Source organism: Staurois parvus, unplaced genomic scaffold, assembly GCF_062004578.1.
Source record: "Staurois parvus isolate SC_StPar_1 unplaced genomic scaffold, SC_StPar_1.0 ptg000445l, whole genome shotgun sequence".
Classification (NCBI taxonomy): domain Eukaryota; kingdom Metazoa; phylum Chordata; class Amphibia; order Anura; family Ranidae; genus Staurois; species Staurois parvus.
In genome coordinates this window covers 3,257,926-3,285,000 of record NW_028318241.1, presented here as the reverse complement: position 1 = coordinate 3,285,000, position 27,075 = coordinate 3,257,926, and the positions used below count along the sequence as shown (strand labels likewise).

Genomic DNA, 27,075 nt, shown 5'->3' with positions numbered 1-27,075 from the left:
TATAATAAGCATGCTTTACTGCATATACAGACTGATTTTACTGTTGTGGGTTTAGTAAAACTTTCAGTCACTCAGAAGCTGCATTCAGTCTCTAGAACATTTTATTCCACCTTAACACACTTGCCAAAAAGCTGCTGACCTTTGGCTAGAACATTGTATGATACAAAGAAGGGCGAGCTTTGCACTGATAACCACTCACAGCTCACAGGAAATGCTGCAAGTGTAAAATAATCCAGTAAATTAAATATTCAGCACAACTACATTTATCTCAGTTCTATTTACTGAGATGAGACTGGCATTAGGAGCAATAGTATAACGTGTATGTAAGTCCTAACAATGAACTGCTTTTATTTGCTCCCTTTTGGTCTGGTAAACATACCATCCAGAAGCTTTTGAGATATCTGTTTGTTAAGTGCTTAAAATACTTGATGATACTGCCAGAAATCTTGTCAGCTAAAACCTTCCCTTGCTCTCTGCCAATGCTTCATATCTATCCATATCCATCTTTGAGGACTATAGAACCCCCCCCCCTTCTATGGTATTGAGAAGAGGAGAGCAGAGGTTTCTGTAGTCCTGTCTTGCATCTGTTGTCCTAATACAGTCCCTGGGGAATCATTGTCATCCTTGGTCAACAAGGGTGTTACTAGCAGGATCATCAAGTGAAAATAAAGAGAAACTTGAAAAAGAGAAACAAATGCATCCACTTCATCTATGGACTGGTAGAATGCAATACATTACATTTTTTGTTTTGAAGTTTAGATAAACTTTAATATGACAACTGTCCCTGAGTTCTTTTGATATCCTAAGGCTAAGATGGGTTGACTCTAGAAAAAGTTTTTCCGGAACATTTTCTGGGTTTGTAAAATTGACCAATTCTACCTTAACCACTTGACCTCCAGAGGATTTACCCCCCTTAATGACCAGGCCTCTTTTTGCTACTTGGCGCTGCACTAATACAACTGATAATTGTGCGGTCATGCAATGCTGCACCCAAACAAAATTTACGTCCTTTTTTTCACACAAATAGAGCTTTCTTTCGGTGGTATTTGATCACCTGTGCGCTTTTCATTTTTCACGCTATAAACAAAAAAAGGCCAAAAATTTTGAAGAAAAACAATATTTTTTACTTTTAGCTATAAAAAATATATAGTAAACTCAAAGTTGGTTATAAATTTAGGCCAAAATGTATTCTGCTACATGTTTTTGGTAAAAAAAATCCCAATAAGTGTATATTGATTGCTTTGTGTGGAACTTATACCGTCTACAAACTATGGTATAAATACTGCAATTTACAACATTTTTTTTGCTATACAGCGCTGCGCTAGTTTAATGGACAATTGCGCGGTCATGCAAAACAGTACATAAATTAAATTTATATCCTGTTTTTTCCCACAAATTGAGCTTTCTTTCGGTGGTATTTGATCGCCTGTGCGGTTTTTATTTTTTGCGCTATGAAAAAAAAAGGCTGCCAATTTTGAGGAAAAAAAACAATATTTTGGACTTTTTTCTTTTAAAACATGTCCAGTAAAAAAAAAATTTAAAATCAAATTTAGTCATAAATTTCTGCCAAAATGCATTCTGCGACATGTCTTTGCTAAAAAAAAAAACCCAATACGTGTAAATTAATTGGTTTACGTGAAAGTTATAGCGTTTACAAATGGTGGGAAAGATACTGGGATTTTTAGGGGTTTTTTTTACTAATAATGGCGGCGATCAGCGACTTATGGCGGCGATCAGTGACTTATGGCGGCGATCAGCGACTTATGGCTGGACTGCGGGACTGCGGCGGACATTCTGACATTGGGGGTACTGGCTTGGGGTCACTGACATCCCCAGTGACACCAATACAGTGATCAGTGCAAAAAAAAAAACCCTGACACTGTACTAATGGCACTGGGGAGGAAGGGGTTAAGTTTATTATTCAAGGAAAGGGTTAACTGTGTGAGGGGAGTGTTTTACTAGGGGGCGGGGGTGTGTACTGCAGGGAACACCGCTGATCGGGAGAGAGAAACTCTTATGTCCCGATCAGCATGTCCTGGAGCTGTCAGGGAACTGACAGAAAGCACAGCTACTGTAGCTGTGCTTTCTATCAGCGATTGCCGCCGATCGCCGGGACATAGCCGGTAACGACCGGCTGTGACCCGACGACTGACATCCGCGGCTGTGATTGGCGGGACAGGTAGGGCGGCGGTGCGCCTCGCGCATGCCCCCTACCTGTTTTCAAAACACACGTTTTAAAACGTGCTTTTGCCCAGCCGTGCCGCCCTGCCGCCATATTTATACAGTGGCTGGGCGGCATGTGGTTAACCTCCCTAGCGGTCTGATTATGTCCATATTTCTGTGCTCAAAGCGGTACATTTTTTTGCATGGAAATATGTATTTTTTTATTGTAGGCCTGTAATTTTTAGGAATAACTCACTGAAATCTGTCCGAACAAGAGTCTAGTAAACATCCCGGGTATGTTAAAATTTGAAACACGAAATCATAAATTATAATTTAATAAATAATCATAAAAAATAATATAATAATAAATTGAATTTAATAATATAATCAAACCAAAAACACTGAAATTTGAAATATAGCGCCAAGTTAGCACATCACTGAGCAAAGCCGCAAAATCATTTTCAGTGTCTGATGATGAATTTCCCCACAAATCATTATCACTCAATTCTGCAAGTGGTTCTGATTTACTATCGCTGTTCTCTAGCTGGTCTAAAACCACTTTTGACCTAAAGGGGCGCTTTTTGGATGCCATGGACGTTTCTCAGTTTCCAGGCAGAAAGAACAGTAAAATGCAGGCAGGGCACAGGACAAAGCACTCGGGACAAAATGTATGTGAAACGGTTTGATACAGTAATGTTTTACTATGTGATTTTAGTGAATTTAGTGAATGTCACTTTTTGTCATTTTCAAATTTCCCGCCGTTCCGTCCCCCGTACGTCCTGACGTCGCAGGGAACGGGTCCCAGAAGACAGATGCAGTCATCGGCCGGAGGACATTACAGGGGACACTGCAGGAGGGACATCACGGGAGCGCAGGACAAGGTAAGAGAAGAACAAATCCTGGAGCAGCGCTGCAGTGTATTCCCAAGTGTAGCTCGGAGTTACCGCTTGTGGTACTGAAACTTTACCCCGAGCTACACTCAGGAATACCGCCAGGGAGGCTACAGTGATTATTTCACTTTAAATAAAATCCATTAGTTATACAATGCAGGCTCCCTTACTACCAGAAAATGCTGGTGCATTGCCTCATCAGGGGGCCTGGCATCTGGGCTCTGAAGGGGCAAAGACATGGCAGGAATGTGCATGCAGCTTTAAGTTCCTGCATGGAATACCTGCTAACAGCATTACACAGAATATATTTTTAACTTTAAAATTCTTCTGATTATTAGAACAAATTCCTGCTACCCATATTTGTTTTCTTGGCTTTTAACCACTTGCTTACCAGGCAGTTTTACCCCCTTCCTACCCAGGCCAATTTTCAGCTTTCAGCGCTCTCAGCCTTTGAATGACAACTGAGCAGTCATGCAACACTGTATACATATGACATTTTTCACACAAATAGAGCTTTCTTTTGGTGGTATTTAATCATCACTGTGATTTTTATTTTTTTCCACTAGAAATGAAAAAAAGAGTGAAATTTCTTTTAAAAAAAGGTTTTCTTTGTTTCTGTTATAAAATTTTAGTAATTTTTCTCCTTCACTGATGTGCATTCATGAGGCTGCACTGATCAGCAGCACTGTTGGGCACTGATGGGCAGCACTGGTAGGCAATTTTGGGGCTGCATTGATCAGTGCAGATGTCTCCTTTGACAGGTGCCCATTATCAGCAGTACTTTTCTCACGCTGTGACAGTGTTGGGAAAGTACTACCAATAACTGGCAAGTGTATTTACATGGTGATCAGCTGTGATTGCACACAGCTGATCACATGGTAAAAGGCTGATGTGATTGGCCTTTTACCATGTCATGTGATCAGCTGTGTCCAAAGGACACAGCGATCACAGACAGTGCCAGGTGCACGACGCTGGGAGCGCAAGGGGGGCATGTTCTGGGAGGACGTTATATGACGCCCTCCCAGAACTGGATGACCTCGCTGTAGCCGTCTTTCAGCTAAAGCGCAGTAGGGAAATGGTTAAATGAAACCTGACATACACCTGGGCAATTTAAAGCAGTATTAAACCCATTTATTAAATTGCAGCTTACCAATTCTTAGATGTGGCGGCTGAATTGGTTTTCTTTTTAAGACTTTCCTTCCTTATTTTCACCTGGTAATCAGGCCATTAAGTCTGTTGTTTTTCAAAAGAATACACTCTCCTACAAATGTATCAGTAAAGAGTGTTGAGACAAACCATTTATCGCTGACAGGGGTGCTTGCAATCATCAGCTTTTATTTATGTAAATCCTTTATCCAAAAAGAAAAAAGAAACTGCTGTAACTGCTTATAAATTGTTAGGTGGAGCTCAGCTTCAAATTGTTAGTGTATATAAATCTGCTAGTACATCTAATACTCCCCTCTCCCCAGATCAGAATAACAATGCTTCTGTCCAAAGGTGCCCCTTGTGCCTCATTCAGAGTGGGGGCAATCTAATACAGGTGTGTTACCAGACAGATCACCAGATGAAAACAGAGGGAAAAAGGATAAAGAAAGAAAGATAATGCAGCCACCACATCTAATGATTAGGCTGCAATATATTACAGTTTCGGTTTTGGTTAATACTGCTCTAAGGGTTCATTTACCTTTGTCTAGGAGTTTCAGCTGTTTGTGTACAACCTGTACAAATCAATGACCGATGCTGCGGCTGTACATCTGTAACCTCTGTAACCGGGACAAATGAGCAGACCTGGATGCAGACAGTTTGGACTATTGGATACTGGACTGATTAATAAATATTTTCAACAATGCCACTAAACACTCACAGTTTGATATTATTACTGACACCAACTCCAGATTGCTCCATGCAGCTTCTATTTGCTTCCCATCAAGGAATACTCACCCTCCCCTTTCTACATTTCCCCCTGGCAGGACTAGACTGTCCCTTATTTCTTGTGTACGTATTAGCAATGCACATGTGTAAGAAGTTACGTAGAATTTCTTTTAGTTTCTCTGTCTGACGTGCTAAATCTCATAGCAGGTAGGCAGAACACATATTCCATTTAGATCCAGCCACTCTGTGCTATTTCGGGGGAGCACGCACGCTGCGGTGGCTCCTTAGACACAGTGCAAATAATAGGAGCCACCGCAAAAAGGGGAAGTGCTGTTAAAGTATAAGTAAACCCACACCTTGTAAAACAACGAATTCAGTTTAAAATAGAAATACAAGGTAAAACATTTGTGTACATATAAAAAAAATTACAAATACTTCTTCTCCCACTTTTTTATACGTGATCACATTCCCTCTTTTCTCAGCTGCATAGAGAGGTGAGGGTGAAGAAACAGCAGCACACAGGTCTTCCCAGCGAATAGCTGTGCCTGGGGGGGGAGGGGGTGTCAGCACAAGTTTAAAGTGATACTAAAGTATTTTTTTTTACACAAACATGTCATACTTACCTGCTCAGTGCAGTTGTTTTGCAGCCCTGATCCTCCTCTTTTTGGGTCCTCCGCCCATGACCGCCCATTTTGGGGCACATGAGCAGGCATGCTCCCAAATTGCAGCTCTGTGTGTCCATTCACACACAGATCCACTACTCTGCCCCACCCCTCCCTCTCCTGATTGGCTCACTGGCTGCCAAACAGGAGTGAGGGTACCTGGAGAACAAAGCCTCTCATGGACATCGCTGGATTGAGATAGGGCTCAGGTAAGTGCTGGGGGGGGGAGTGGTGCTAAACACAGGTTTTTTACCTTCATGCATAGAATGCATGAAGGTAAAAAACCTTGAGCCTTTAGAGCAGTGGTTCTCAACCTTTCTAACGCCGCGACCCCTTAATACAGTTCCTCATGTTGTGGTGACCCCCAACCATAAAATTATTTTCGTTGCTACTTCAGAACTGTAATTTTGTAGTGGGAGGAGTAGTGCCACGTCATTGGTATCAGTGGGAGGACTAGCGCCCCATCATTGGTATCAGTGGGAGGAATAGTGTCCCATCGTTGGTATCAGTGGGAGGAATAGTGCCCCATCACTGATGTCAGTGGGAGGAATAGTGTCCCGCCATTGGTGTCAGTGGGAGGAATAGTGCCCCATCATTGGTATCAGTGGGAGGACTAGCGCCCCATCACTGATGTCAGTGGGAGGAATAGTGTCCCATCGTTGGTATCAGTGGGAGGAATAGTGCCCCATCGTTGGTGTCAGTGGGAGGAATAGTGCCCCATCATTGGTATCAGTGGGAGGAATAGTGCCCCATCATTGGTGTCAGTGGGAGGAATAGTGCCCCATCATTGGTGTCAGTGGGGGGAATAGTGCTCCATCATTGGTGTCAGTGGGAGGAATAGTGTCCCATCATTGGTGTCAGTGGGAGAAATAGTGCCCCATCATTGGTATCAGTGGGAGGAATAGTGTCCCATCATTGGTGTCAGTGGGAGGAATAGTGTCCCATCACTGGTGTCAGTGGGAGGAATAGTGCCCCATCATTGGTGTCAGTGGGAGGAATAGTGCCCCATCATTGGTGTCAGTGGGAGGAATAGTGCCCCATCATTGGTGTCAGTGGGAGGAATAGTGCCCCATCATTGGTATCAGTGGGAGGAATAGTGCCCCATCATTGGTGTCAGTGGGAGGAATAGTGCCCCATCATTGGTATCAGTGGGAGGAATAGTGCCTCATCATTGGTATCAGTGGGAGGAATAGTGCCCCATCATTGGTGTCAGTGGAAGGAATAGTGCCTATCATTGGTATCAGTGGGAGGAATAGTGCCTCATCATTGGTATCAGTGGGAGGAATAGTGCCCCATCATTGGTGTCAGTGGAAGGAATAGTGCCTATCATTGGTGTCAGTGGGGGGAGGAATAGTGCCCCATCGTTGGTGTCAGTGGGGGGAGGAATAGTGCCTATCATTGGTGTCAGTGGGGGGAGGAATAGTGCCCCATCGTTGGTGTCAGTGGGGGGAGGAATAGTGCCCCATCGTTGGTGTCAGTGGGGGGAGGAATAGTGCCCCATCGTTGGTGTCAGTGGGGGGAGGAATAGTGCCCCATCGTTGGTGTCAGTGGGGGGAGGAATATTGCCCCATCGTTGGTGTCAGTGGGGGGAGGAATAGTGCCTATCGTTGGTGTCAGTGGGGGGAGGAATAGTGCCTATCATTGGTGTCAGTAGGGGGAGGAATAGTGCCTATCATTGGTGCCAGTGGGAGGAATAGTGCCCCATCGTTGGTGTCAGTGGGAGGAATAGTGCCGCATCGTTGGTGTCAGTGGGGGGAGGAATAGTGCCTATCATTGGTGTCAGTGGGGGGAGGAATAGTGCCCCATCGTTGGTGTCAGTGGGGGGAGGAATAGTGCCCCATCGTTGGTGTCAGTGGGGGGAGGAATAGTGCCCCATCGTTGGTGTCAGTGGGGGGAGGAATAGTGCCCCATCGTTGGTGTCAGTGGGGGGAGGAATAGTGCCCCATCGTTGGTGTCAGCGGGGGGAGGAATAGTGCCCCATCGTTGGTGTCAGCGGGGGGAGGAATAGTGCCCCATCGTTGGTGTCAGCGGGGGGAGGAATAGTGCCCCATCGTTGGTGTCAGCGGGGGGAGGAATAGTGCCCCATCGTTGGTGTCAGCGGGGGGAGGAATAGTGCCCCATCGTTGGTGTCAGTGGGGGAAGGAATAGTGCCCCATCGTTGGTGTCAGTGGGAGGAATAGTGCCCCATCGTTGGTGTCAGTGGGAGGAATAGTGCCCCATCGTTGGTGTCAGTGGGAGGAATAGTGCCCCATCGTTGGTGTCAGTGGGAGGAATAGTGCCCCATCGTTGGTGTCAGTGGGAGGAATAGTGCCCCATCGTTGGTGTCAGTGGGGAGAGGAATAGTGCCTATCATTGGTGTCAGTGGGGGGAGGAATAGTGCCTCATCGTTGGTGTCAGTGGGGGGAGGAATAGTGCCCCATCGTTGGTATTAGTGACACAAATGATGGGGCACTATTCCTCCCACTGGCACCAATGATACTTACCTTGCTGACCCCTGCTCCAGCCTGGGCTCGCTCTCTCCCTCTCCCATCTACAGCCTGCAGAAGCAAAATTTGCACTTACCTGTCAGCTGTCTTCCTTCTCTGGCCTCTCTCCTCTTCACTCGGTCCTGCAGCTCCCTCGATCTTCTTCGATCTGCGCGCTCTGCCGCTCGGCTCCTCCTCTCCAAGCTCCACCTCCTCGCCGGTGATTGGCCGCCTGTGTGCCTCTCCTGAGCTACAGTTCCGGTGGCCAATCAGCGGCGAGGAGGCGGAGCTGTTGAGTGATCCCGGAGGTGTGGCCAGGTTACAGGGGCAGCATATCATCCCGCCCACAGATCGCGAGACAGAGCAGCGGTGTCTCGGTTCCTAAGACCATCGGAAATATGTTTTCCGATGGTCTTAGGCGACCCCTGGGAAATGGTCGTTCGACCCCCAAAGGGGTCGCAACCCCCAGGTTGAGAACCGCTGCTTTAGAGCCACTTTAATCATTGGAGGAAAGAAGACTGAGTTCCCAGGACAGCTTGAGAACTGACCACACTGTGCTCCCCTGCCTAGTGTAGTCAGTTTTCCATAGCAGAGGGACTGGCAGGATCACCAAAGAAAGCAATACAACGAGAACAGAATACATTTTAACTCAAGTACATGGTACAGCAGGCACATTTCAAGAATATGAAATGCTGGGTTTACATATTCTTTAAGGATACCAAAAAAAGATGTTATGCTGAATCAGGACTGTAAACATGCATTACCAGACAAGAATAGGTTCAAAGGGCAGGGGAGCACTCTTTATGCCTGGAGGATAAGAGATATAACCTCCGCATGTGGAAAGGCTTCTTCACAGTAAGAGCTGTGAAATATAGAATAGACTCCATCAAGAAGTAGTACTCACCGACAACAACTTTCTTGACCCTTTACAGTCTGGCTTTCGATCACTACACTCCACTGAAACGGCCTTACTAAAACTCACTAACTGCTAAAACCAATGGCCACTACTCCGTACTCTTACTACTTGACCTCTCTGCGGCTTATGATACGGTTCCTCCTCAAAAAACTCCAGTCTCTTGGTCTCAGAGACTCTGCTCTCTCCTGGTTCTCCTCCTACGTATCGCAGCGCTCCTTCAGCGTTACCTATAATGCTGCCTCTTCCTCTTCACTCCCTCACTCCGTAGGGGTCCCTCAAGGTTCTGTCCTTGGACCCCTTCTCTTCTCCATCTACACCTCCTCCCTTGGTCAATTGATAAACTCCCATGGCTTTAAGTACCATCTCTATGCTGATGACACACAAATCTATCTTTCTACCCCTCAACTCACCCCTTCAGTCTCCTCTCACATTACTAACCTACTAAGTGACATATCGGCATGGATGTCACTCCACTTCCTCAAACTCAATCTTTCCAAAACTGAGCTCTTAGTATTCCCTCCAGCCCGTGCCCCCTTCCCTGACTTCACCATCAAGATCAATAACACAACCATCAGTTCCTCCCCTCATACCAGGGTACTAGGTGTAATCCTAGACTCCCATCTGTCCTTTCAGCCCCAAATCCAATCGCTGTCCAAATTTTGTAGACTTCACCTCCGCAACATCTCCAAGATATGCCCGTTCCTAACCTCGGAAACCACTAAGCAACTTATTCACTCCCTTGTTATATCTCGTCTTAACTATTATAACTCCCTCCTCATTGGCCGACCTCATCGCAGACTATCCCCTCTTCAGTCTATCATAAATGCTGGTGCCAGACTCATCCACCTTACTAACCGTTCTGTATCTGCCACCCCTCTCTGCCAATCCCTCCGCTGGCTTCCCATTGCCCAATGGATAAAATTCAAAACAGTAACAATAAGATATAAAGACATTTTTTAACTCTATCCCAAATTACATCACCAATCTTGTCTCCAAATCTTGTCACCAAAACCGTACTCTCCGCTCCTCGCACAACCTCCTGTTCTCTAGCTCCCTTGTCTCCTCCTCCCATGCTCGTCTCCACTCCAGGAATTTTCCAGAGCTTCCCCCATCCTCTGAAACTCTCTACCTCAATTTATCAGACTATCGCCTACTCTGCTCACTTTTAGGCAATCTCTGAAAACCTATCTCTTCAGGGAAGCCTATCCTGCCCTCAGCTAATAATGGAATCCTCTACTCTTCCAACCAGTCCATCCCCCACAGTTACTACATTTGTACCACTAGCCCCTCCCTCCTAGATTGTAAGCTCCAAGGAGCAGGGCCCTCATTTCCCTCTTGTATTGAACTGTATTGTTGCTGTATTGTCTCCCGTTATATTGTAAAGCGCTGAGCAAACTGTTGGCGCTATATAAATCCTGTATAATAATAACAATAGTACTGGACAGCTCAGAAGATTGTTTATTAGCAGGAGCTGGATGCATTCCTGAATGCATGTAATATAACTGGATATTAACATTATAGTAATAACATCAGAGAGTGATCATCCAGGGAATATCCAATTGCCTTCTGGGGAATCAGGAAGGAATTTATCCCCCCCCCCCCCCCCCCCCGAAGCAAAATGGACCATATAGAGGATTTGTTTGCCGGTCTCTGAATCGACTGTGGGTATAGGAATGTGCATATGGAGGTTTTCTATTTATTCTATTTAGTGGTTTTTCCTACTAGATGGTCTTGTCTCTTCTTTCTCTTGTACTAATTATGTAACTGTGTATTTATACATGTAAATGTTACAATGTACTGTCTTAGTATTTTACATTTGGGTTTAATAACACCTTAAAGAGTATGTATACCCAACATTTCATTTTCCTGATATGTGCCTGCTATACCATGTACTTGTATGAAAAAGTATCCTGTTCTCTTTGTATTGTTTTCTTTTGTGTGAAATCCCTGATGTTCCTGCCAGTCCCCCCTGCTTTCCTATTAAAAACTGACTACACTAAGCAGGAGAACACACCATGGTCAGTTCTCTAGCTTGCTCTCCTCCAATGATCAGTCTTGTGCTGACACAGCCCCCCTGCACAGCCATTCACTGGGAAGATCAGCGTGCTTCTGTTTTTCCTCCAGCTGAGAACAGAAGGTATGTGATCACTTTTAAAAAAGGTTAAAAAAATGTTTATAATGTTCTTTTTTATATCTATGCACAAATGTTTTGCCTTTCACTTGTATTTTGAACTGAATGGGTTGTTTTACAAGGTGAGGGTTCACATATACTTTAAACTCTTTCACATACAAATGTTTTCTGAAAGGATGTTTGTCAAAGGTTACGAATGTTGAGCTGTGCTCACTTGTGTGCTATGGCTATTTCTATCCTTGTATACAGGATACATAGAACTGGGCCCCAAGTAGCAAGTAGAAGTTTTGGCTTCTTCATATTTTCTGAAACAGAAAGCTGCATGGAGTCAGCAGCTCTCTACACTGTAGTGCCTGGACGTGGCGGATCATTATTCAAACTGACACTAGCACTGAATTTACCGTTGCATTACATGATGATTCTGGACAGTGACAGACATGATGAGAACATTATTTTATCTTGCTAGAGACCTGATGCAAGTGTTTTTGGGGTGTGAAGATATCCCTTAAAGGAGAAGTCTAGTATTACCAATATTCTTCAGATGTACATGTGAAAGGGATCATCCTAATGTGAATATCAGTATGTGTTCACTGTTACGGAGTACATCTTTATCTGGGTGGTCATTCACTATTTATTCACTCTCTGCTTCCTGCATACTAGTGCTGCACAGTTAGTTTGTCTTACTAATTCTCTTAGCCCACTGTAAATCTGGCCGTACAGGGCAAACAAAACAAAATCCACACTAGCAGCACGGATGACTGAATCCCCCTGATGGGCTACTGTATTCTGATATTGCTGATGCTAACTGTCAGTGTTCCTGAACAATGGCTGCATCCAATTGGATGCAGTTGCTGTTCAGCTGACAATTTTTCAATCATTATTTCAATAGAAGGATGATGGGCAGAAGGGGGACAAAATGGCCACCCATGAAGCGAATTTTGGATGGTCATCAGAAACCAGCTGAAATATGAACAGTGTTTGGCCAGCTTTAGCCTACCATATAAGATAAAAAAAACTCTTCGGTCTCTGCACAGGACCAATGTGACAAACTCCTGCGCTCCTACCTAAAAACTAATACCTACCAACAAAGGTAAAACTGCTACATACAGTCATATACCCATAGACAAATAATATAAATGAAACACAAATGATGCAGCACTACTACCATAAAAATTCTTCACACATAAATGAATAAGTGAAACAGTGCAAAATTAGTGACACAAATAACATAAACACACAATATTAAATAGTGCCAAAAAACTCATAAATAATCACGTGACAAGTGTCAATACGAGGTCCTAAAAGGACCAAATAACATAAATGGTGCCCCAAGTAATCCAGTGGGATCCAATAGTGCTCCAAATCAAACAAGTAAGTCACAACAGGACTCAATGTGCTAAAAAACCTCCCACCGGAACTAAAAATCAGTTCCCACCATATAACACAAAACACACATGCATCCCAATAAACGCATAAACTAAGAACTGATCATGCAAACAAACATGAATAAATATATAAAGTCCCGTGAGGTGTAAAACACCTGACAATATACAAAAAACCATATAAAAAGTCCACAGCAATTCTTGAAGAAAAAACAAAAAGAAAATGCTGATAAACACGGGACGTTTGTAAAACTCTTCTGAACGATGGAAACTGACTGCTGGAAAATGTAGGCTAAAAAAAGTCAGTTTAGCAGTGTTTGCATACCGCGTTTATGCGCGTTTGCGTTCAGAAGCGTTTTTAAAAGATAACCTCAGGAGACCTTCCCAAATGCCCAGAATGCACTGAAAAATAGTAAATAATTAACTATTTCAGAGGTTTTGAGAGAAATAGAGAGTGCAGAAGCAGAGAGAGCAGTATGTGTTGAGATGACCCGTCTTTTCTGGTTGTATTCACTATGGATCCCATCATGAGCATAATGCGGCACGTTCTACCATTTTTTCCTTCACGCGAAACCTGGAACTAACTGCGCTGGTGTACCGGGTCCATTTGAATACATAGAAAACGCTTTGCATACATTTCTGATGATGAAACAGGCTCTGGACAGCATCTGGATATGTAACAGTTAAAAAACGCTTATAAACGTGGCTAACTGCATTTACACATGTTTACAAGCATTTGGCGTTTGAAACGTTGGTAAAATCTACTTCTGAATGCAAGTTTGGTGCGATAAAAAAAATGATTGTAAACGCAACTGCCTGTAAATGAAGATGTGTACATGGACACTTAGGAAAACATTAGGGAGAGTTCAGGGGCTGCTGAAAAAAACACTCAACAGCTACTGAACGTCAGTTTAGCAGCTGCAGTGTACATGAGCCTTAATGATACGAAACACTTTAAAGTGGTTATAAAGCCCAAACGTTTTTACCTGAATGCATTCTTTGCATTCAGGTAAAAAATGTTTAGGCATTGGTATCCCCCCTTATACCTACCTGACCACTCATTCAATCCAATGCTGTGCACATTTGCAGCTTTTCTCTCCCTTTGCTTCCTGGTCTCTCTGGCTTTGCTGAGGCAGTGGGACCCATTGGCTCCCGCTGCTGTCAATCAAAGCCAGTGACGAGGGAAATGGGGGCGGACCAAGTCTGGATGTCTGTGTCTACACCAGAGTCTGTGTACTTTGGATTATTTACAACTGTTAACTGATAGGAATATGAGGACATTGGTTTATCAGTGAATCAAACCAAACCGTATTATGGGGTTGATTTACTAAAGGCAAATAGACTGTGTACTCCGCAAGGGCAGTTGCTCCAGAGCTTAGTAAATGAGGTAAAGCTTCACTTTGCAATTAATACACAATCATGCAAGAAAAAAATTTATATAAATTTGCTTGAACATGATTGGATAATGAAAGTTAGCAGAGCTTCCCCTCATTTACTAAGCTCTGGAGCAAATGCCCTTTCAGAGTGCAACTGCGCTTGCAAAGTGTACAGTCTATTTGCCCTTAATAAATCAACCCCTATGTGCGTAAGAAACATTTTTTTCTTTTTTTTTTCTTGATCATGATTAAGTAGACTTTGCAAAGTGAATCTATACCACATTCACTAAGCCTAGGGAAAATTCCCTTGCAAAGTGAATAGCAGTTCAAGAGCTGTATTTTTACGCAGAAGAAAACCACAGCTCCCTGCAAGGGTACACAGAAAACAATGGGTTTTGGTGTGCTCCATTTGCACTTCCACACAGCTGTCATCTGTGCGGCAGAGCGGCACAAAAAACAGTGAAATGTCTGCATTGTTCCACACAGCTCCACGGCTCTCTGTCACACCCTGCATTTTTATGCAAAGCAGCTCTGAAATTTTTAGAATGTCACTTTGTGACATTTCTATAAAGTTAATTTGAAAATAGGGGAAGACAGTCCCAAAGCCTGCCGAGTACAGACACTACCTGCAGAGAAAAAACAGAACATTCTCCTCTACAGGTAGTGTGAACCTGGCCAACCCCAAATTGTACATAAAACTAAACAAATAACTTAAAACGTAAAGTAATTCCAAAACAAGCAAAAGAGGTAAATATCTTTTAAAGCAGAACTACTTTTTTTTTTTTTTTTAGCACATCCTCTGAAATTGTAGGGGAAAAGCAGTGCACACAGGGGTATTAGCATTGCCCACCAAGCTGGCCATTATTGAATCTTCAGTCTGCTAACTGCTCTAATGTTTATTTGCTTTTGAGTTTCTTTAAACAAACCAAAGCCAGCAATCTCACAAAACAAAATAATATAACACAGCAGAGCAAACAAGACACTCTACAGAGAAAACAAACGATTGCCTTAAACTTTCCCAGTGATCTGTCTCTGCACATACTTTCCACCAGTATAATACAAGAAAACAAGGCGGATATGAATAATGGATTATTTACTCTTCAATCTGTAATCTGTTTAGTCATTTAGAAGCCTTTGTGGAGAGATATGGGGTATGTGCTATCTTAACAATAGAAGAGATATATGTGCAGGTGCTTTTGGCAGACCTGTAATGTAAAAAACAATACATGTTTAACCCCTTCAGGCAGCAGAAAGAACCAGTCAATCACATGACCGCTGTGATTGGCTGTCACAGTGGTCGCATGATTGGGAGCCAGTCCTGCTGGCTCCCATTCATTATTATTAGTATACAGTATTTATAAAGTGCCAATAGTTCGCTCAGCGCTGTACATTACAATGGGGGACAGAACATGTGACAGAACAATACCAATACAATGCAAAACATGTGGGGATTGAGGGCCCTGCTCTTTCGAGTTTACAATCTACGGCAAGTTAGCACGGGGTGGGGTAGGCTTCCCTGAAGAGGTCGGTTTTCAGGGTGCGCCTAAAGGAGAGGAGAGTAGGTGATAATCTGATGGGTTGGGGCAGGGAGTTCCAGAGGATGAGTGACACCCTGGAGAAGTCCTGGAGGCGGGCATGGGAGGAGGAGACCAGGGAACTAGAGAGAAGGTGGTCTTGTGAGGAGCGGAGTGTGCGTGCTGGGCGGTACTTGGATATTAGGTCAGTGATGTAGTACGGGGCAGTATGGTGGACAGCTTTGTATGTCAGTGTTAGGATTTTGAATTTGATCCATTGCGCAATCAGAAGCCAGTGGAGGGATTGGCAGAGGGGGGTGGCGGAGACGGAGCGGTTGGAAAGGTGAATGAGTCTGGCAGCCGTATTCAGGATCGACTGAAGTGGGGATAGCCAGCGGCGAGGCAGGCCAGTGAGGAGGGAGTTGCAGTAGTCGAGTCATGATATGATGAGGGAGTGGATGAGCTGTTTAGTGGTTTCTGGGGTTAGGAACGTGCAGATTTTGGCAATGTTGCAGAGGTGGAGTCTGCACGAGTTTGTTAAAGATTGGACTTGGGGCTGGAAGGATAGGTTGGAGTCCAGAATGACACCAAGTACTCTGGCCTGCAGGGCGGGTTTGATGGTAGCGTTGTTCGATGTGATAGAGAAGTCAATGGGGGGTGGTGTCCGGGCTGGGGGGAAGACAAGAAACTCCGTTTTGGAGAGGTTCAGTTTAAGGAAGTGGAGCGACATCCAGTCTGATATGTCGCTCAGCAGGTGTGTGATTCGGGCGGAGACCGAGGGGGTGTAGAGACCAAGAGCTGTCTTTGACAGCTTGGTCACTGTGCTGGAAGTGCAGAGTCAGCATGCTCCCAGTGCAGAAAGCTCTGCTCCCCATGGACACATGCAGTATGTGGCACGTGGGTGATAAAGCCCATCCTCTCTGCCACATCACATAAGCATTACATGGGTGGCAAGAGTTAAAAAAAAATCTGTACTGAGAAAAATATGAAGGCTACCATTGCTGAACCCTACTTTTGAAAATGTGAACTGCCTAGATTCCAAAGGCTTCGTTACTTTTAGCCTCTGTAAGGCAAGCCATACATGGTTCTTTTTTTTTTTTTTATTCAACCAGTGAGTTGAACAAAAAAAAATTAGCTGATTGCATTGTCCACACATTCAAAAGTGGATGCGGGAATCTTTCCCACTGAGCTATTATATTTTGCCAGCAAGGAGCCTTCCCCGCCTGCGGAATACAATGATCAGTGTTTGGCGGGTGTAGCCGCTGCCAATGGTCATTCGGGAATAATCTGACAGGCTGTTTGTAAACAAGTCGATCGATAAATGACATGTGTACAACCAGCTAGCCCATACATGAATTGAAATTCAGCTGATCCATGGTCAAGAAGGTACTGAGGTCAGAGGCAGCCAGGCAACCTGCAATTACAAACGGAGGTCACCCATGGCAGATTCCATATTTTTTCAATACAGATTTAATTTTTAGGAAATATATCCACTTAGAATGGATGAATTATTTAAAGTCCCATTTCAGTTTAGACAATCACACTAAAAAGGGATCCCCTGGAAGCAGCTGAAAATAAAAAAGCTGCAGCCCAACCTCCAGTGCTGTCAACCACAGAGTCGCCAATCCGTCTCTATTACATAGCTATTGCCCCATTGGCTTTTCAATGATGTAACATAAAACATCTGGGAAGTTCAGCATCTGGAGAGTAACACACTTGTTGGGACTATTGCACGGAAATTTTTCCATTGGAGCCTATGGGAAACACAACAGCAGGCAATTCAACTCACTAAAGCCTCGTGCACACAGGACGCAAAAAGCTTTTCCTCCTGGCAGCAGCGTTTTTGCAAAAAGAAAAACCTGATGCTTGTAAAAGTGTCTAGCACTTTAACAAGCGTTTAGGCATATTTACAGGTGTCAAGTGCTTGGGCGTTAATTCATTTCATTGGGCAGAATAATAACTTATTCTGGCCATTGAAATGAATCAATGCTCAAGCGCTAAACATTAACGTTTACAAGCGCCAAGCGTTTTTGCTGAAAAAACGCAGGTGTTCCTGGATGCACTGGCAGTGTTTTTTTTCCTTCCTCTGAAATCTCCTGCCACTAAACAATGCTAAAAGTCTATGTGTGAAAGGACACATTTACCCAAATGGAGGGGCGTTTGGAAGCAGAAACAAAAAATGGCTGATGCCCCTAAGGTCTAATTCACACTAGCATTGAAAGCAGGTGTTTGAGGGGCATTTTTAACGCTCCGTAACCTCCTATGCAAATATTACTATGGACAACACACAGTGCTGTTCACATTATCAAAAAATTGAAGCCTCATGTCCAGTCTGGAGGAGTTTGAAGCCTTTCAACACCTCCCATTCAAGTCTATGGTGATGCTCCGCAAATGCGCTGGCAGGCGTTTGTAGGGTGTTTGCAGTGCGGTTGTGGAGCATTAATAACATTACAGTTAATCATAGGTGTTTGTGGTGAGGTTTTAACGCTTGTAAAACAATTATAAAACGCATCAAAACCACACATAGGGTGTTTGGGGAGGGTTTTAAATGCTTAAAAAATGCTAGTCTAACACCCATACTAAAGCTCATTAATGCCTGTTTAGCGCCCATACTAAAGCTCATTAACGCCTGTCTAGCACCCATACTAAAGCTCATTAACGCCTGTCTAGCGCCCATACTAAAGCTCATTAACGCCTGTCTAGCGCCCATACTAAAGCTCATTAACGCCTGTCTAGAGCCCATACTAAAGCTCATTAACGCCTGTCTTGCGCCCATACTAAAGCTCATTAACGCCTGTCTTGCGCCCATACTAAAGCTCATTAACGCCTGTCTTGCGCCCATACTAAAGCTCATTAACGCCTGTCCAGGGCCCATACTAAAGCTCATTAACGCCTGTCTAGGGACCATACTAAAGCTCATTAACGCCTGTCTAGGGCCCATACTAAAGCTTATTAACGCCTGTCTAGCGCCCATACTAAAGCTCATTAACGCCTGTCTAGCGCCCATACTAAAGCTCATTAACGCCTGTCTAGCGCCCATACTAAAGCTCATTAACGCCTGTTTAGCGCCCATACTAAAGCTCATTAACGCCTGTCTAGCGCCCATACTAAAGCTCATTAACGCCTGTCTAGAACCCATACTAAAGCTCATTAACGCCTGTCTAGCGCCCATACTAAAGCTCATTAACGCCTGTCTAGCGCCCATACTAAAGCTCATTAACGCCTGTTTAGCGCCCATACTAACACTATAGGATTGTTTGTTAAAAGTTAGAAATTTAGTCAAGTGTGAACAAACCCTAAAAGCAGCAGTAAAAATGCCCTGTGTGCATGTGGCCTAATACTCAACTAAAACCAAAACAGGCAAACAGCTAAATACAAAGTTGAAATACATATACTGTATGTGGACTGCCACACGATTTGTCACTCTGTCAAAGCAGTCTTGTGATCCAGACATCCTAAGAGCTCGTTCACACTTGACTTTATTTCTAAATCTTGCCAAACACCCCTATAGCGCTTGACAGGCGTTTGGGAAGCGTTTTTAATGCTCCCCAAGCGCTCCATGCGTGGTTTTGAGGTGGTTGATAGGCGTTTGCCAAGCGTTAAAACCGCACCACAAACACCAATAGTGAAGTTAAATGGTAGTAACGCTCCGCAACCGCGTCACAACCGCGTCACAACCGCACCGCAAACGCCTGCCAGGCATTTGCGGAACGGCACCATAGACTTGAATGGAAGGCTTCAACTCCTCCTGACTCGACATGAGGCATACGTTTTGCCGCGACGCAACGCTAACGCTTCAGTGTGAACAGCTCTGTGTGCTGCCATATGCAGAATTTTCATAGGTGTTTGAGAAGCGTTAAAAACGCTTCCAAAACGCCTGACACCTGCTGGCAAAGCTATTGTGAACTGAGCCTTACACATTACAGCAGGGGTGTCAAACTGATGGCCCTCCAGCTGTTGCAGAACTACAAGTCCCATCATGCTTCGGCCTGTGGGAGTCCTTCTTATAACTGTCAGCCTTGCAATGCCTCATGGGACTTGTAGTTGTGCAACAGTTGGAGGGCCGCCAGTTTGACACCTGTGCATTACAGTATACAAGTAAGCAATACAGCCTGGTCAAGGATCCTCCTCATCCCTTATTGGTCATCCTTCTGTAACCTCCTGCAAGCATGTACACAAGGCAGTAAAGCCTATCTGGTTCAGAAAACTGTCCCACCCTCTCCCATACTGACAAATGCTGCACAGGGATCACAGAAAGTTAATACTTAATAAGAGAAATGCAGGTACTTATACTAGTTCTATGTAAAAATACATTTGATGACTTAATAAGGAAGCTGTACAGAGACATTGGACAAGGGTTATAGGAGTAGTGTGTCAAAGGTAAGAGCTACCAAGGCTGTTCGTTAGTTAAAACAAACCTGTCAAATATTAAAACCCTATAGTTTACTGCTGCTCAGATCTATGCAATGCCACTGGCAATCACTCTATAATACTCAAATAATACCCAGCACCGTGAACAATGATTCCCCCCACCTTCCCGAAAGCCAAAACGCTTCATTGCAGGAAGGTAGGTGATACATTGCTTCGCCATGACCGGAAGTACTGGGACCTTTACAGTGGTTGTGGTAAAGTTGGGGACGTTGCATGGTATTTTATAATGTAATCAGGTTTGCTTTACATAAATCATTAGTGAATACACTCGGCCTTTTGGCTAAGATCAAGTGTAGTATCTGTTCTTATCAGTGTCCAGTGGGGGTGCTCCCGGCCATTCTAGCTTTGCGGGAATGGCTGTTGTATAGTACCCTCACTGGTATGATGGGGGTCCGGAAGGCTAGTACCGGAGGGACAGAAACCGGGGAGCACCACGAGTTATGTTGGGGCCCTGGGAGTAATTCCTCCGAGAAGACTGGAAAGACCCAGTACCTCCTGATTTGGACGGATCTACCTTGGTCTGGCCAGGGGCTGAGGAGGCAGAAAGTCTGCAAACTCAGTGCCCCCTGAGTAGACGCTCTCAGGGGTGCCACTAGTAACACCTGGGTGTGGGACCCCACTGTGTGAAGATGGCACATGGTCACTGTTTTTACACTCTTTTTGCACAGCGCCCTAGGGACCAGGCCTTTTGGCTAGGACCAGGGCAATTTTTGCTACGGGCCTCAGGGCCTGGTCTGTGCACAATTTGGCACGGTACCACTTTTTTATTTTCTATTTATTTAATTTATTTACACCTCCCACGTTTGTCACTTTTTCTTTCGCTTATGTGTGTGTTTTCACGGATGGAGGGTGTGGGTCCTCGGGCCTACCCTGAAGTCTAGGGGGAGGATGTGTGGCCTTTTGGTTCCTTCCTCCCCTGATCCCTAGGGGGTTTTTCTTCGGGAGAGTCCCCTGACCAAGTACTGTGTGTCTGGCTTCGGCTGGAACGGTGGTCCACCAGGCCTTTTGGCCAGGAGGACCAATTGGGAACCTTGTCCCCGTCAGGAGCCTCGTGCCCCGGGGGATCATGGTAAGTGGTCCAAGCCCCTTTAGGGGTAGGACACAGCACACCCCTAAGTGCACTTTTTCGTGTGGTGTTTTGCACTTGCACTTTTTTTGTGATACACTTACGGGTTTTTCGTTTATAGTTGCACGTCTGCGGACTTAACAAAAAAAAAAAAATTAGTGAATACATGCTCATTAAAATGATGTTTTGTAAATATTCCTGAATATTAGATATAATGAACAGCAATATGTTCTTTGGGGACCTATCCTGGAACCACTGTCTGCACCTACAAACCTGTATATTTGCAATACACAATAGCTTTCCCTTTACGCATTTGTCTGACGAGGACACTGCTTATAAATCACTGTTACTCTCTTGGTGTAAATAACAATCATTTTTCTATTAGTATCTGTACTCTGAATGCCATGTAGCCAGTGTACATATTTGCAGTGCTATCATGATGTCCTGGTCTCTGCGCTTACACAGATAAGACGAGTTAATGACACACAATAAATACCGTGCCCACATCACTATGTAAAATATGTATTTGCTTAGGAACTCATACAAGATTTGGAAAGGTCAGTATTTGCAGCAATGCCACACATAAATAATAGTTTTGAATTGTTTGAAGAGGAACAGGACCCACCAAAGACGTTTTTACCTTACCCCCATTTAGACAAGGCATATACCACGTGTACCCACATAGACCATGAGCCACAACAAAGAATCTACCTAAACCAGGAGGAGCTAGGGACAAACGGTGCCTACTGGCATAGTCAAGCAGCTTTGTGCTCCTGAGTTTAGTTTGCACCAGGGGTCTGTACACATGAGGTTTTCATGTTATCATGTTTGTTTGCGGCTTCAGTTTACTTCCCAATTAAAACACCTTCTGTTAGGTTAATCAGCTTCCACCTATTTGTTGTATTGGCATGGATGTTTTGATGGTCTTGTATGGTACATTCAAATTTGGTTAACCTTCCTCCCTTGCAGCCCTCAGGTTGGATCCCAAACAGGACGCTAGCCGCATGGAGTTAGCATGTTCTCCCTATTCTTGCATGGGTTTCCTCCCACAAAGACATTGGTAGGTTAACCACTTGCCTTCCAGAGGATTTACCCCCCTTCCTGACCAGGCCATTTTTTTGTGTTACGGTGCTGTGTTACTTTAACTGACAATTGCGCGGTTACCCAAATGAAATTTACGCTCTTTTTTTCCCCACAAATAGAGCTTTCTTTCTGTGGTATTTGATCGACTTTGTGGTTTTTTTTGTGCTATAAAAAAAAAGGCCGACAATTTAGAGAAAAAAACTTCCCAACTAAATTAGACTTTTTGCTATTAAACATGTCCAGTAAAAAAATAAAAAAAAATCAAATGTCATCATAAATTTAGGCCAAAATGTATTCCGCTATGTCTTGCTAAAAAAAAAAATCCCAATACGTGTAAATTAATTGGTTTACGTGAAAGTTATAGCGTTTACAAATGGCGGTATATATACTGGGATTATTTTTTTTTCACTAGTAATGGCGGCGATCAGCGATTTACAGATGGACTGTGGCGGGCATTCTGACACTGGGGGGAACTGACTTGGTGCCACTAACATCCCCAGTGACACCAATACAGTGATCAGTGCTAATAAAAAGCAGACACTGTACTAATGGCACTAGGCAGGAAGGGGTTAACATGTGGCGATCAAAGGGTTAACTGTGTGCTGTGTGCTGTTTTACTGTAAGCTGCGTCTGTGTTCTCAACTGTAAGCATACTCCTTTGTATGGCTCTGCTATGAAGAGCCATACAAAGCAGTGTGCAGGAGCTGACAAGGGAGAGAACTGTATTATTTACACACAGTTCTCTCCCCACCTTGGTAATGCTCGGCGATCATTGGGTGCTGGTGAGTAATCACCAGCCGGGACCCGGTGATTGACAGCCGAGGCCGCGAATAGCAGGTAGGGAGTGTGCGCGCCCCCTACCCGTAAATGCAAAATCACATATATACTGCATACGTGATTTTGCGTACACCTGCCGTCCTGTAGCAGTATATCTGCTATAGGGCGGCGGGAAAGCTGTTAAATGATCCCTGTCTAACCTGGCCCTAGCATGTGTATGTATGTCAGAGAGGGACATCAGATCCCGTGCCGCAGTTAAACACAGTGGGATTTTGTCAGCAGGTCCTGGCTAATGATTTATGGCTGAGACCTGCTGATCGACTGTGTCAAATCACAACACAGAACTCTGTGTTTACAAACAACACAGGGCTCTGTACACAGATCAACAATCTGGCTGTTTCTTCTCTCTGCAAAGCAGAGAGAAAACACAGCTAGATCTGTTAGAAGGAGCACATATTACACACATTACGCTTGTTAGGCAAATTGCCCCCTGCAAAATAATAGCATAATGTGCTAGGATGCATTGCAAACTAGCACAATATGACAAATTTACCTTAGAACGAGGCCCTCCAGTGGTGCGCCATCACCGCTGATAGCGCTTCCATCTTCCTTCTGACACCGGCCGAGCCACGATGAGTCACGGCTACGGCTTGCCGTCCAATGACAGCAATGAGAGCGCAGTGCGCATCTGCTGTTGACGTCACCGGCTGCTACTATAGTAAAAATGTCTTAAACAGTGCACATTTAGGAGATATTTACTGTACCTACAGGTAAGTCTTATTTTAGGCTTACCTGGAGGTACAAGTAAACAAGGTAGACTTTACTACCACTTTAACCCTTTGATTGCCCCTTGATGTTAACCCCTTCCCAGGCAGTGTCATTAGTACAGTAACAGTGTACAGTATTATATCTGGTCACTGTATTAGTGCCACTAGCGATGTCAGTGTCAGTTAGTTTACCTCACAGTAAGGGTATGTTAGTGCCATAACGCCTATCACAGTCCCACTAGAAGTTGCTGATCACCGCCATTATCAGCATCATAGCTGCATAAATTCCAATGTATATATCACCGTTTGTAGACACTATAGCGTTCACACAAACCAATTAGTATACACTTCTATTTTTTTTACCAAACACATGTAGCAGAATACGTTTTGACCTAAATTTATGACGAATTTCTTTTTAATTGGATATGCTCTATAACAGAAAGTAGAAAATAATGTTTTTTTTTTTGTTTTCAAAATGTTCGGTCTTTTTTTGTTTATATAATAAAAAATATAAAACTATGTGGTGATCGAATACTACCACCAAACGAAATCTCTTTTTGTTTTGAAAAAACGATATACATTTCATATAGGTACAGTGTTGCATGACTGAGCAATTGCCAGCTAAATTAGTGCAGTGCGGAATAGCAAAAATATTTTGGTCTTGAAGGGGGTAAAACTTGCTGGAGCTCAAGTGGTTAATCATGTTTGTTACAGTCCCTTTTTCAAGAGAAAGTCCCAGATTCTGTAAGTCCTGTCCATCTTTTTTGTCCCTAAATACAATGTATACCCCAAAGAATCGCATATGTCTTGTAAGTGGCTGTCTCAGTTCTATACATGCATTTAATCCATCTTGGCCTTGTACGTTATCATTTACTATGGACAAGCATTGACAACTGAAATGTGAGAAGCATGTTATCATGATGCTGGAGAGTACCACTGTTATCATGGCCAGAATCCTGAGCAATGTGATTCAGTACAACACAAAACGACTTTGTCCCTGAAAATTATCTTCAAATATGGCCAATTACATAATTCAGATCAACTGTAGCTCTAAGCTATCTAATGGCCATGAATGAGAACTGGACAAATCAGCTTCACATTAGTTTCTATTTTATATGTGTAAACACCTGAGCTGTACAGTCAGACTAAAGCACTAACTATTGAAAAGTTGAGAACAAATGTGCATTATTTAGAATATATTATATTTTCTGCAGATTTCTAATCACTGAAAAACATTATATATCTTCTGCAAAGCTTTCATTTATGTTGCTCAGAAATCCAATACCAGCCAGGATTCAGCCATCGGTATACATAGAAATGACTCCATGATTGGACACGCTGCAATACAATTGTAAACAGTTCTGCAATACTACACAGCACGGTGCAATGACAGCTACGGAATATACTTTACCAGAGCCCATCTGTTGTCTTGAGGGAGCTGGTGGATCGGGATCTTGGCTTGAGGACAATACTCATGTTGAATCGGCAAATAAGTCAGTGTTTAAACTAAAACGCAGGTCTCCTACTAGTTATACTGTAATCCATAGTGCCCTGTACAGGGGTAGGCTCGGGAAGACTTGTCAGGTTCAGTCCCAGCAGACACAGAAGGCTGCTGTAGGAGCTCTGCTTCCTATCACTGACTTCCATTCAGCTGAATGTTAGGAAGTGACAGAGCTTCTATCCTGTGTCTTAAATTTCCAGGGGAGGAACTGCTGTTTCAGTGTATTCTCCATGTAGGTCACATGAAACCTCAGCTGCAGCTGAACGAGCCTCTTGAGCTTTCTTTCACTCTGTCGCTGGATGTGATAAGGTTACATTGGAAAGAGGAACCCGCAGAGGGCAAGAATCATATTAAGACACAAAGGAAAAAAAAAAATCATTCCGACATGCCAAAGAAATGTCACTTTCATTAGTAACTGCTGAGCGAACTCACTGAATGTCCAGAAGAACAATGCAATCTTTAATCCACCCATTGTCACACGCGATCTACCTGTGTACTATGACTTGGTTATACGCCCATAATGACTGGCAACGTCTTACATACACTGCGTTCACAATAATGCATGCCACCAAACCAAACACGCTGACAATGTGTTCACTGGGGAAAAAAAGGACATTGGTACCTTTAAGAAGTTTTAACCCTTGCTGCTAAAGTGTTTCTTTTTTTCTCAGTTCCCATTTTTTGCACACATGTTAAAATGCACATTTTCATGTCTGAAGATTACTTAAGAACCCCAAAACATAATGGGGGGCATTTACCAATTCTGTCATACAGCAAGGCAATGCTAAACATGAGCCATGATTGTGCGACAGATTCCTTACAATGCTACAGCTTGAATCATTGATTCCTCTCTCAACTGCTCTAAGGCAGCCCATAGATGATGCGATTTTCTGCTGGCAGTAATCGCATGCAGAAAAATCTGACAGAAAGGTTGTACTCAAGTCGATCGATAAGTCGACTTGGGTACAATTAGCCTGCCCATACATTGATGGAAATTTGGCTGGTCCCTACTGAACCGACCGAATTTCCATCCATCCTGAAGGCTAGGTTCACACCTTGTGCGTGTCATAAATGTGCAAAAAATTGTGCGCTTTCCCGACACACACAGAAGCACATTGCCCTTTAGAAGACACACAATGGTACCATTGCATGTTACTGGCATCCACACACATCTACTAATGTGAGTGTTTCCCCTTGCATTAGAAACCACACGGTGTTTCTCCTACATGGGACAACCCATTAAAATGAATAGGCTGTTTTACACATGACAAGTGGGAATTAATGTGCCGTTGCACCTTAATGGTGTGAACCTTGCCTAAAGTAACATTGTAACAGCATGCAGCCTTACCCTGAACACATCTTACAAGCAGATCTCCAACCTCTCTACTCTACTTTTTCTTTTTAAGCCCAGCCTACACATTGTTGCGGGTTGTAACCATTTCATATACTCACCTGCACAGCAGATCCAGCACTGTCCTGCAGAATTCTCTCAGAATTCTGCCCCCGCTTGGTCCCGTGTGGCCATCTTCTTAAGTGATGTCATTGAGAGGCCCGCCAGATCTTCTGGGTTCAGCTGCCAGACCTCACAATGATGCGGTGCTATGCCCACCCCGCTCCTCCATTCTCAATGAAGGACTAAGCCTCCCGGGATAAGTGACACGCATATCCCAGGAAGCACAGCAGGCATAATGCATGCCAGTGGTCTCTAAACTGCGGACCGGAGGCCAGAAGCGGCCCTTTGCTTGCTTTTATCTGGCCCTTGGGGCAGTATTTCATCCATAAATACCAACAATGGGGCATAATTCCTCTCACTGACATCAATGATGAGGCAGAATTCCTCTCAATCACACAAATGATGGGGCACAATTCCTCCTTTGACACCAACAATGGAGCCCACTAAAACCAATGATGGGGTACAATTCCTCTCAATGACACCAATGATGGGGTGCAATTCCTCCCACTGACACAAAAACTGAGGCATTGTTTTTTTTTCCCACTGATAGTTCCTTTTCTGCTTCCAATGGGCACAGTCGAGCCCCCCTAAAGTCTGAGGGACAGTAAACTGGCCCTTTGTTTTGA

At 44.0% G+C, this 27,075-nt stretch overlaps 1 protein-coding gene and 2 long non-coding RNA genes across 7 annotated transcripts in view; 2 read left to right on the top strand and 1 right to left on the bottom strand.

Moving 5' to 3' along the window:
• LOC149453630 (3',5'-cyclic-AMP phosphodiesterase 4D) overlaps window positions 1-27,075 on the bottom strand; it is a 1,049,085-nt gene that overhangs the window by 346,821 nt on the left and 675,189 nt on the right. The window contains exon 1 of one of the 5 annotated variants that reach the window (XM_089688057.1): window positions 24,907-25,171. The exons of the other annotated variants lie outside the window; for them this stretch is intronic. Within the exon in view, the coding sequence (XP_089544183.1) occupies window positions 24,907-24,971 (65 nt within the window). The 5' untranslated portion in view covers window positions 24,972-25,171. Of the gene's footprint in view, window positions 1-24,906; window positions 25,172-27,075 lie in introns of those variants that run through there. 5 annotated transcript variants of the gene reach the window in all.
• LOC149453631 (uncharacterized) overlaps window positions 1-27,075 on the top strand; it is a 144,977-nt gene that overhangs the window by 11,274 nt on the left and 106,628 nt on the right. The window lies entirely within an intron of this gene.
• Window positions 2,966-27,075, top strand: part of LOC149453632 (uncharacterized) — a 28,596-nt gene continuing 4,486 nt past the window's right edge. Inside the window, exon 1 of the long non-coding RNA XR_016314421.1 lies at window positions 2,966-3,044. This is a non-coding gene — a long non-coding RNA (uncharacterized LOC149453632). The remainder of the gene's footprint in view (window positions 3,045-27,075) is intronic.